The 13,089-nt window shown below is 38.4% G+C and overlaps 1 protein-coding gene across 1 annotated transcript in view; it reads left to right on the top strand.

Moving 5' to 3' along the window:
* Positions 1-11,261, top strand: part of LOC127442505 (NADH dehydrogenase [ubiquinone] 1 alpha subcomplex subunit 4-like 2) — a 29,330-nt gene extending 18,069 nt beyond the window's left edge. Inside the window, exon 4 of the mRNA XM_051700591.1 lies at positions 10,932-11,261. Within this exon, the coding sequence (XP_051556551.1) occupies positions 10,932-10,988 (57 nt within the window). The 3' untranslated portion in view covers positions 10,989-11,261. The remainder of the gene's footprint in view (positions 1-10,931) is intronic.
* Positions 11,262-13,089: the final 1,828 nt, after the last annotated feature.

Here is a 13,089-nt window from a genome sequence, read left to right on the forward strand (position 1 = left end):
GAGCCCGTGACGTAGCTCCCTAGGGTGTGATTGTATAAGTCAAGTCATTTTATTTGCATAGCGCTTTTCACAACACACATCGTTTCAAAGCAGCTTTACAGGAAATTATGCATTAACAAAAACAAAAACAAAATGAAACCGTAATATCTATAATGTCTTACAGTAGTTTGATTAATTATGATTGTAAAATGTGTATAGAAATTAAATAATTATATAATAATTATATTTAGAGCCCCTGTGAGCTAGCTGAAGGTGTGGCAAGGAACACAAAATTCCTTAAGATGCTAGTTAATGGAGAAAAATAACCTTGGGAGAAACCAGACTCACTGTGGGGGCCAGTTTCCCTCTGGCTAAACAACATGAATATAATGCCAATATTAGTTCTTTGTGTGCAGTGCAAGTCATGGTTTTAAATTTGTAAATTAATCATTAAGGTCCAGTGTTTTAAAAATAAAAATAAAATATCTTTTTTATGAACTTTAAGATTAATGACTAATGTCTTTGAAGTCCATCCTGGATTAACTGCAGAAGTTCACATATATGCATTGTCCTTTGTTAGTTGGCTGATGAAGGCCTTTGTTGGCAATTAAATGATAGTCTATGTATTCCATTACAAGAGTGTAGTCCATCAATAGTCAAAGGTGATGCAGGCAGAGGTAAATTATATGGTGCATCGCAGTTCAACCTGCAGGTCATTTTGGTGAGGTTCGGTGGGGTCCATCCTAAATCCAAGGTTCAGGCAGTGGCATATAAAGTATCCGATGTCTTACAGTTGGAGTTGGCATCAGTTCATCCTCTGAAGTCAAAAAAGTGAAGTGATGTCTGGCTAGCACTGGCTGTAGTTTGTCGTCATCTCTCAGTGATACGTAGCAGTGGAGTCTGACACCAAGCAGGAACGGAGCTGGATCTGGCAGGCTCTGGTATCCTTGGGATATAAATCCCGAGGTTGAGACATGGAAACAAATAGAATAATATTAGTGTAGATGCCATTAAATTTTATGCAGAGTTATAGATCATGATGGATGTTTCTGGTTCCGGCAGACCTAACTAAAGCAGCCTACTTATGAGTTGATGGATAAATTAGGTGTATGCCTGGCTAAATAGATGAGTCTTTAGTCTAGACTTAAACTGAGTGAGTGTGTCTGCATCCCAAACACTGTTAGGGAGACTATTCCATAGTTTAGGAGCCAAATATGAAAAGGATCTACCTCCTTTTGTGGATTTTGATATTCTTGGAATTATTTACAAGCCAGAATTTTGGAATATAGCATGTCAGAAGGTCACTTAATTACTGTGGAGCTAGACCATTCAAAGCTTTGTATGTAGTTAACAGAATTTTAAAATTAATATGAAATGTAACAGGTAGCCAGTTTAATGATGATAACTAGTGTTCTAGTCAGCACTCTGGCAGCTGCATTTTGAACCAATTGAAGTTTATTTATTGAACTTTCTGGACATCATCCCAGTAATACATTACAATAATCTAGCCTTGAGGTCATGAAAGCATGAATAACTTTTTTGGCATCAGCAACAGAGAGCATGTGTTGTAATTTAGCAATATTTCTCAGGTGGAAGAATGCAGGAAATTTGGTACAATGTTGTTTTATCCCAGACAGATTGGTATAAAATATAACACCTAAGTTCTTTGCAGAAGAAAACAATGTAACAGTACATCCATCGAGAGTCAAATTGTATTTTAGCTGCTTATTTTTAGAGGTTTTTGGTCCAATCATTAGTACCTCTATTTTGTCGGAATTGAGTTGAAGGAAATTTCTGGCTATCCAATCTTTGATTTCATCGATACACTCTGCTAATTTGGAGAATTGTGTATTTTTGTTGGGTTTAGAAGAAATATAAAGTTGGGTATTGTTGGCATAACAGTGGAAACTTATTCCATGATTCCTGATAATATATCCCAGGGGAAGCATTTATAAGGAGAAAAGCAGAGGTCCTAAAACTGATCCCTGTGGCACTCCATACTTTTGTTTGATTTGACAAATCCTCGTTTACACATACAAAGTGGTAGCGGTCTGATAAATAGGACCTAAACCATGCTAATGCAAGTCCACTAATGCCAACATAATTCTCCAGCCTATTCAAGAGAATGTTGTGATCAATTGTGTAGAAGGCAGCACTAAGATCTAAAAGCACTAGAAGAGAAATGCAGCCTTGATCAGATGATAAGAGCAAGTCATTTGTAACTCTGATAAGTGCAGTCTCTGTACTGTGATGAGGCATAAATCCTGACTGAAATTGTTCATATATTCCATTTCTATGTAGAAATTAACATAGTTGGGAGGACACTACCTTTTCTAGTATTTTCGACATAAATGGTAGATTTGAAATCGGTCTATAATTAGCCAGTTTTCCAGGATCAAGTTGTGGCTTCTTAATAAGCGGTTTGATAACTGCCATTTTAAAGTTTCTTGGGACATGTCCTAAGGATAGCGTGGAGTTAATAATATTAAGAAGAGGTTCTGAGATTACTTGGAATACCTCTTTTAAGGGTTTAGTTGGTACTGGATCTAACATCCATGTTGTGGCTTTTGATTTCTTGATAAGTTTTGTTAGCTCTTCATGACCTATGACAGCAAAGGATTGAAGTTGCTCGTGAACAAAATTATGAGACACTTTTTTTCTGAGGTGCTGTGACAGTTGATTGCATAGTTCCAATTTTATTTCTGATTATTTCAATTTTATCAGTAAAGAAATTCATGAAGTCATTACTATTGTGCTGCGACAGAATATCTAGTTTAGCCACAGTAATGAATAAAGACCTAGGATTGTTGTGGTTATTTTCTATGAGTTTGCTCAAATATGCTGACCTGGCAGCTTTTAGTGCCTGTCTGTAGCTACAGACACTATCCTTCCGTGCACCACGAAATACCTCTAATTTTGTATTCTTCCACTTGCGCTCCATTTTCCGAGCTGCTCTCTTGAGAGCACGAGTGTGATCATTGTACCATGGTGCGAGGCATTTTTCTTAAATTTTCTTTAATCGAAGGGGGGGTGACACTATCAAGAGTGCCAGAGAAGACTGTATTTATATTTTCTGTTATTTCATCAAGTTCTTCTAGACTTTTTGGCTTACTGAGTATGTGAGACAATTCTGGAAGATTATTAGTGAAGCTCTCTTTAGTGGTTGAAAGAATAGTTCTACCTGAATGACAGCATGGTGTAGATTGAGTGACATTAGCTGATCACAACAAACAAGAGACGAGGTAATGATCTGAGATGTCATCACTCTGTGGTAGAATTTCTATAGAATCAGCATCAACTCCATATGACAGAATTAAATCTAGCGTATGATCATGGCGATGAGTTGGTCCTGTCACATTTTGTCTGACTCCAAGAGAGTTGAGAATATCAATAAATGCAAATCCCAATGTGTCATTTTCATTATCTGTGTGAATGTTGTTGGGCCTCATGTATTCAGATAGAAGACAAACCCTAACCCCTAACACAGTCGTAAAACCTAACTCAGCCCCCACATACCAAGTTGTAAATCCTACTGATAAAAACCACGCCAAAATCAAACAAAGGGAGTCCAAAACAGACTACAAATCCCATGAAGCCTTGCTCACTAAAGGATCGAACTCTCAACTCCTATTGGATGAGGCACATGACAGAACGCACCTCAACCATGACATCATCAGGAGTAGAAATACCTCTGAAATGCTTCCGGGATTTGCTTCCAGTAACTTTGCTCGCCGTGGGTAGACACAGCTCATCGCTGCTCTCAGGTGCAGTCTCGTGGCACAAGGAAGTAATGTCCGACTTGAAACTCTGGCCATACAATCTCCATCTCGCTGGATGAGTTGAGATTACTCTGTGTTCAACCGAACACTCTAACGGATCCGAAGGAGACCGCCGAGCAATACGCATCTTCATCCATTTGCCTGCAGAAGTGAAGAGATTAAAGATTTCTTTTCCATCTTCAATCAAGTCAACATTTCTGATTTCTCCGCCAGCCCGCCGAGAATCAGCAGCTGTACCGCCCGCCGACAGAGCGAGGAAACGGCCTCCCGTCATCACCCGAGCCTTGAGGAACCGAGTCTGAGTTAAAGGATGGATGAACACACATTCTGCATCCTCATGCGATTCAAGTAAGAGGTTTACGTCTGGGCAGAGATAGAATATTATAGTGTGTTATTCTTGTGTTTCAAGGTTTTTGCTTGTACAGTTTACGGACCGCCATGTCCGCTCATTATTAATACTCAGGGTATTAATTATCACAAATTTGATTTGCTGTATTGTGGTCCAACCAAATTAGACTGTTGTGCATTTTCGCCATCACAGGTGAGACCAGCAAACTGAGTTTATCCATTAAAGAATCAAAGAACGCGGGACTGTTTATGAGCCGTCCACCGTGTCTCTGAGTGATAAACTAACATGTGCTTTCTCTCCCACGATCGCAAAATCGGCTTTGGGGCCATCACTTAATTCTCTCTCTCTCTCTCTCTCTCGTACTAACCACACACACACACACACACACACAACCCCTCACAAACATTCTGGCACACATTTTTTGGCTCATAGATAGCTTTGTGATAAAGCTCAGCTTTGTCCCTAAGCTATCGTACAAGCGGATACACGCGGTAACTGGTAGACGCCATTGACTAGTTTCTCTCCGCCCACATTCACGGCCATATTCCCTGGCCGGTAGTCTCGCGTGACATACTCTCCACGAGAGTCACGTCCGCCATTTTGTGCACTTCCCTCCTTACACACACACACTCGCTCTCTCATGCACACACACACCCTCATGTGTTATAGGATTATTTTGATTTCCATATCTAATCATATCACTGTTTAGTTTGTAGTTGTAAGTCGGAAGTTTATTGACTGCATTGTATTAATTATTAATTGATATTACTGCATAAATAAACTTTGTTTATATTACAAAGAGAAGTGTTTTGGTTTGTTTTGCATACGCCTGTGTCATACTGACAGGATGTCAGTGCTCGGATTCAAGCCTTCATTCATTGTTTTTTCCCCGAAAATTGATATTCTTCGGATGTCGATTTTCCTAAGAAAACAATCTAATATTGAGACTGTTATACTATCGGTTATTAGTCCCTGATTCCAGGGTGGTGCCCCGTCAATGTTAATCCTTATTAATATTCTGTTGATTTTTGATAATTGATAGTTATCTTTGATGATTGTTGAATTTGAATGATCAGTAAGCTAGTGTTAATTTTAATGTTTCATCAATGTTAACAATTAACGATTATCTTTGAATAAATAAAGTTGATTTTAAAGGATTAAAAAAAGCTAACATTGATTCTCATCAATGTTCTATTGATTTTAATAATTAATAATTATTTTTGATAATTATTAATTATTGCTAATAACAAAACCCGCTCCTAAACGTAGCACACTACATTTACTGGAGCCCCATATGAGGTTTTAATGAGTTAGATTCAATTAATTAATTTAAATATTAATTAATAACTAAAGAAATAATTACCAATTATTTCTGATAGTAACACTGATCTAAACAACCAGTAAAGCCCTACAATGTTGAAGTCACTAACAATTCAAGCTCTATCTACATTAACTTCTAAATTGACCAAGGAAACCAGAATAAGGCCCAGGTGATCTATATACTGTAGCAAGGGCAAAAGACAACAGAGATTTTTTTTATTTATATGTGATGGTGTCATATTTTGCATTATTAGTTCAAAAGACTTAAGCTTATATCCTGTCCTCTGAGTAAGGGTTAGTACAGAGGTTAGTTCACTCTCCGTCTCTGTAGCGGATGTAACCCAATCCTTCCGACGGGTGAATATCTCAAAGCCGCGGGTCTAGAATGCAATTCCAGGCCGCGTCATCAGAGCGTGTGTGAACCAACTGGCTGGTGTTTTTAACGGACATTTTTAACATTTCCCTCTCTTTGTCTGTAGTCCCCACATGCTTTAAAATGTCCACCATTGTGCCTGTTCCAAAGCAATTCAAAATCACTAGCTTAAATGACTGGCGTCCTGTTGCTCTGACCCCCATCATCAGCAAATGCTTTGAGAGACTAATCAGAGATTATATATGCTCTGTGCTGCCTCCATCACTGGACCCATTGCAGTTTGCTTACCGCAACAACCGCTCCACTGATGATGCCACTGCATCTACAATACACACTGCTACAAAAGAACACTTATGTGAGAATGTTGTTTGTAGACTACAGCTCAGCATTCAACACCATAGTGCCCTCCAAGCTTGATGAGAAACTCTTGGCTTAAACAGCTCACTGTGCAGCTGGATCCTGGACTTCCTGTCAAGCAGACACCAGATGGTTAGAATGGGCAGCAACATCTCCTCATCACTGACCCTCAACACTGGAGCCCCACAGGGCTGTGTTCTCAGCCCACTCCTGTATTCCCTGTACACACATGACTGTGTGACAACACACAGCTCCAATGCCATCATTAAGTTTGCTGATGATTGACGGTGGTAGGTCTGATCACTGACAATGATGAAACAGCCTACAGAGAGGAGGTGCACACTCTGACACACTGGTGTCAGGAGCACAACCTCTCCCTCAATGTCAGTAAGACAAAGGAGCTTGTGGTGGACTTCAGGAGAAGAGAAAGAGAACACTGCCCCATCACCATTAATGGAGCACCAGTGGAGAGAGTCAGCAGCTTCAAGTTCCTGGGTGTCCACATCACTGAGGAACTCACATGGTTGGTCCACACTGAGGCCATTGTGAAGAAGGCTCATCAGTGCCTCTTCTTCCTGAGACGGCTGAGGAAGTTTGGAATGAACCACCACATCCTCACACGATTCTACACCAGCACTTTAGAGAGCATCCTGACTGGCTGCATCTCCGCCTAGTATGGCAGTAGCATCGCCCACAACTGCAAAGCCCTGCAAAGGGTGGTGCGAACTGACACATCATCGGAGGTGAGCTTCCCTCCCTCCAGGACATCTATACCAGGCGGTGTGTGAAAAAAGCTCAGAGGATCATCAGAGACTCCAGCCACCCGAGCCATGGGCTGTTCTCACTGCTACCATCAGGCAGGCGGTATTGCAGCATCAGGACCCGCACCAGCCGACTACATGACAGCTTCTTCTCCCAAGCGATCAGACTTTTGAACTCTTGATCTCTCACGATCAAAATACATCAGCACTGCACTTTATTACTCTTATATCTCACACTGGACTGTCATAAATTATATTCTCTCTTAACAACATACTGGCAACTGACTATCAACCGACAGCCTGAATGTCAATACAGTACAATACAACCTACTGTATATTTTATATATACTATATATACTATTTATATTGTATAATGTGTATTCTATATTGTGTGTATTGTATACTGTATATTGTATGTTACTATTTGTATATTGTGTTGTGTGTAATTATGTGTATATTAGATTTTAAATTGTGTTGTGTATATCTGATGTTTATTGTAAATTGGTATATGTCTCATCACTGTCACGACTACTATGTTGCTCGGAACTGCACCCAAGAATTTCACACACTATTGCACTTGTGTATATGGTTGTGTGATAATAAAAGTGATTTTATTTGATTTGATTTGATTTTTTTGATCCATAACACTCTTTTCCAATTATCTGTTGTCCAATGTCTGTGTTTCTTTGCTCACTCTAACCATTTCTTTTTGTTTTTCTGTTTCAAAAGTGGCCTGCACCTTCCAATAAGGCCTGCACCTTCTCTTTACCGTTGTACATGAAACTGTTGTTGAGCGGGTAGAATTCAATGAAGCTGTCAGCTTAGGAAATGTGAGGTGTCTATTTCTCAAACTAGAGACTCTGATGTACTTATCCTCTTATTTAGTTGTACATCTGGCCTTCCACATCTCTTTCTGTCCTTGTTCTGTGGATGGAAATGCCTTATTGATGAGAAAGGTCAACAGAGAATGGCCAGACTGGTTCGAACTGACAAAGTCTATGGTGATTCAGATAACCACTCTGTACAAGTGTGGTGAGAAGAATAGCATCTCAGAATGCTATTCTGAGATGTGGGTTGGTGCTGTTTTGGTGGCACGAGGGGGACCTACACAATATTATGCAGGTGGTTTTAATGTGGCTTATTTGATTTATTATGTAATTAATTTTTATATAGAATTATTTTAATTTAATTAATTTAATCTTAATTAATTGCGATTCATTTGATTAATTATCACCATGAAATGAACTAAATTAAAATGTTAATCAACTGGCAACTCTTCCATCACAGTAACACAAAATCATGACGTTAATGAAGAACATGATGGAAGGTAAGAGGCACTTGTCGGCTGCCCAAAGACAACTTAAAAAAAGCATGGATGAAGAGGTGAAAAGGTAAAAAAAAAAATCCCTTACAAATTGGATCATTCAAAATCTGACTAAAAATTTTGGTAATATGGACGGCATCAGTGAAGATAATAGCAACAATTGGCAGCAACGAAACAGGAAGACAGAACAGAAGGTGGCATGTGACAGCACCAGCGATTACAAATACAGGCTAGTGAGAGGGAGGCCACAGTCTTTGGCATGAAGGGGCTAGTATGCAAGGTATACCCGGTGTCGATGAGACTGAGGCAGGACAGCCCGTCGATAGACCAAGCACGCCAACCAGTATCAGTGATGATAATGAGGAACATCAAAGAGGAAGAGAGCATGAATATCAAGGAAAGGGTTGCCTGATCATGACCTAGATCCCATAAACTGGCTTTGCCCAGGTAAAGTCACCAATTTGTGTACACTAACTTAAATATGGAGGGAAAAATATCTGTTGATATTTCTTGTACGTGTTGAGACATGACAGTGTCATAAATGTTTGGTTAATGCAATTAAGTTTCCATTTCTTTTCCAATCTGGGAATTTTTACCTCATAATGGTCCATTTCTTTCTGTAAGAAACAAAATGCAGCACATAACATTAAAACCCCTCAGTGATGCGAGATGGGAGGCAAAATTGGACTACGTGAAAGCTCTGTAGTATCAGCTCAGTGGTGTACTTTATGCTTTGGGAAAGCTTGAGCATGAATCTATCATTTCTTCAGAGGCACGTGCACTGTTATTTGGAATGATATGCTGACAGAAATTACACATTAGCATCACCATGCAGTCTGCTGAAATTTCGCTGGACACTGCTGTTTTGTTGATTGACAATCTGAAAAAGTTCTTCTCCCAGTACAGAGAGGATGGATTTGAAAAAACTGTCAATTGCTCATCTGCTAGCTATATAATTTGTTGCTTCTAAAGAGTTCATTCATAAATGCAACAGAAAGCACAAAAAATTTCACGATGAATTGAGCACAGGTAAACCTAATCATCCAGTGGACCAGGATGGCCAACTCCATTTCAAACAGTATTTTGTGTAATAGTTGACACCATAAGCAGTGAATTTAAAACCAGTTTTGACAATCTGAGGCAGATATTTGAGAGATTTTGTTTCATTGTGCAAGTGAATGAAATGTCAATGGAGGATTAAGAAAAGTCTGCAAGGCGCTACACTATGCTGAATATGTCTGAAGATAAAAATGAGGAAGTCTGTAGTTCGAGCCATCTTTTGTGAGTGCAAAACAGCCATTAAAAAATTTGACTTTTTACTTAAAGGGATAGTTCAGCCAAAAATAAAAATTCAGTCATTGTTTTCTCACCCCGATATAACTTTCTTTTTTTCTTTACCCAAAGGGAGAAATTGTGAAACAAATTTGTGCTCAGTGATCTCATACAATGGCAGTTTATGGTGACCACCTCTTCAAGCTTCAAAAGGACACAAAAGTATAATTTATAAGTCTAATAAATTATTGTATGTGACTCATGTCTTGTTCTGAAGGAATATGATAAGGTTTGTTGAGAAACGTGTATTAATATAATAAATAATAATAATAATAAGTTGTACAGTTATACAGCGCTTTTCACAAGCTCAAAGCTCTTTACAAGCAGCAACAAACATAAATACATCAAAATAAAACAATACAGTACACACAAAGCAAGGCAAGATTACAAGCACAACACACTGAACAAGGAGTCAAATGTATAGTATGGAGTGAAAATGTGGCTTTGCACATGTCCAACAAACAGTTAAAACTAAATGAGCTGCTGGATAAAAAAATTACATGACCATAGTAGTCCCTCTTTGAGTGGGGGCACCAAGCAACCTGTGCTTACCCACTGCATCTCCCATGCCACAAAGCCAAAATGAGCACAAACTCCAGGACACCAAGGGCTGAAAGGGAACACAAGATGACAACAGGCATGAAACCCCTCCATCAGAGAACACAGTCACATCATCCACAGCAATCACACCACCCGGCAGGCAGGAATCAGATAGGCCGGGTGAGACACCGCAGCAGGCCAGGAGTCAGGTAAGCCGGGTGAGACACCGCAGCAGGCCAGTGGAATTGGGTAGGCCGGGCGAGACACTGCAGCATGCTGGTGGAATTGGATAGGCCAGGTGAGACACCACAGCAGGCCGGTGTAGCGAAGCAGCCCGCTCCCGCGCACCAGTGGGAAACCACGAAAACAGGCAAAAAACCATTGGAATGAAATCTAATCATCTCCATTTTATGGGTGTGTGAAACGAAAAGAATTGTACAGTTAAAAAACTACAACAACAAGACGGAACAAAACAAAAGACAAACAAACAGCTCAGCAGCAGCCAAACGCACAGCATACTCACACCGGAAGTTGGAAATACGTACTACATTACAATATTTCATCAAAAGACCCCATATTGATCCACAGAGGTCTGGGCTAATCCTGAATATCCACTGACCCTAAAATTGCAGCTGTTTAAGGTCATTTTAATGCTTCACTGTGCAGTGAATGAGAGAAACGGTTGTTCCTGTTTAAGTATGGCAAAATGTTTCACTCAATCACCAAGGATTTTGAGAGTAAAGACAGTATCTGCTACAAAGTAACCATGAAAAATGTTAAAATACTTAATTATGTTTTCCTCTCCCATCTCATTTAGTTTGTGGCCATTAACACAGACTACAAAAACCTGAAGAAGGAGGGACCAGACTTCTGAATGATTCACAGCTGTCCGCTCAACTTTCTCATACAGAGACTGAAACTTCATCATGCCTCTAGAACCATCAAGAATATAAAAAATAAAAGTTTTAAAAACAATGAGTGTAATAAAACAACTGTATGATGTTAAAATGTTTGCAATAATGACTCTTTATTACTTTGTCATTTAAGAACAATTTCAAGAAATAGCATGTCTACATAAAACATACACTCATAGAAGTGGTCATTAGCATCAGGAAAAGAGTGTTAACCCCCCCCCCCCAATTATGTAGATCCCCATGTGAAGTATAAAAAGTATAAAAACCCATTTAAACTGTGTAAAAAAGTAAGTATGAAATTAAGAAGACAACATGTTGTTACATCCAATTATTAGCTAAATAAAAATAATTAGCTTTCAAATTTATCTAATTGTTTTAAACTCTTTTATTTGTTTATTTTAACCCTATAAAGCCTGAAATAACAATAATAAATATAGCTGCAAGCATCAATGACAGACCCAAGCACTGCGGTTCCATTGCCACCTGGTGGCTCTAGGAAAACAAAGCATGGTGGGTGCATGCATTTGATAAGGTAAATATAAGAGACCTATTTCAAAGTCATACAAAGTGTCACATTTCTTGTCAGCTGGTGGCGCAATGACCGTGACCCACAATAGCCACATCAATACGATTAGCTGACATGACCACATACATCTCAAGTCAGATCTAAATCTGTCAATGCACACAGAAGATATGAGACACTTTCTATTTCCCTTTTTACACCATACATTTATTGCCTTGCCATGGCTACACCATTCGATCTGTTCACAGTTTAGCATCTACAATGTCTTGGCATCATGTTGACCAAATTTGGTGAGGATTGTATGAATTCTCTAGGAGGAGTATTTAAAAGTTTAGGGCCTACAATTTTCAAAAAATGCACGTTCAGTCCAAAATAGCCAACTTCCTTTTGGGCAGAACTAATGACTGTAATTTTGAAATTTGTCTGGTTTGATGAGATCAATATATGTAGCAAGTTTGGTGACCATAGAAGAAACTGACCCCACCACTTTTGTCAAAAGGTGGCACTACAGAGCTCCCCAGCCACGGCCAGGTGTTAACTTTTGCCCAGGCCTAATGGCTGACAACTCTTATGTGTGTGCAAAATATCATGTAAATTCAAGCATGCCAAGTATCTCAAAAACGTGAATGTACATAAAAATATACAAAATAAACTGCAGATGAATAATCATTTATCTTTTTAGTAGGTATTGTTTCAAATCAAACTAAATTCAGGGATGCAAACTACTAACTTTCTGGTTACAGTCAACTGTTTTGAAGCTAATTTGTCCAAAGTTTTGAGTAAAAGGTTCTACATTTTATCTAAAGCAACCAATAACTAAATCAAATGCATATCTGAACTGCTAACCTGGGAAGTCATTATTACAGATTGTTAGGTTTTTTTTTTTTTTTTTTTTTTTTTGGTTTTTTTACTAAATTCAATTTCATAAGTCTTAAAATAATAAATTAAAAGTAATATTTGGCAGCATGGCATACAATTAAATGGCAGTAGAGCAGTGAGAAGTAGCTAGAAGTAGTTAATAAGTCAAAATGTAACTGACTGTATATTAGTGTTAATAATATTAGTAATACACCTTAATACTATAATACTGTAATACCATGGTATTTTTTGTGATGGTTATCATACCATGAAAATCTCATACAGTTACACACCTTGTGTATACATATGATACATATTATTATTATTAAAATACACATTAGCCACAAATCCTATCCAGTCCAATTCAGACAGAGTAGATGTCATGTAACACTAAAAGGGCAATGCTAATAAAATATCAAATATACACTGATTATTGTGGACCAGGAGTGTTTGGAAAATATTCTAAACGATTTTGAAGCAATTCAGGTAAATATAAGAGGATGTTTTTAAAATCTGTGGTAAAATAACTTGTAAACACTTCCTGTAGTAAATACATGAAAATAATTAATCATGACAATTCTTATGATTTTAAAATATATTTTATTGTCACACTACATGTATTTATCATGATACAAATAACTGCAACACAATGAACTGTAAGCTGTTAAGAGAAAATGTAA

This window comes from Myxocyprinus asiaticus, chromosome 1 (genome assembly GCF_019703515.2).
Source record: "Myxocyprinus asiaticus isolate MX2 ecotype Aquarium Trade chromosome 1, UBuf_Myxa_2, whole genome shotgun sequence".
Classification (NCBI taxonomy): domain Eukaryota; kingdom Metazoa; phylum Chordata; class Actinopteri; order Cypriniformes; family Catostomidae; genus Myxocyprinus; species Myxocyprinus asiaticus.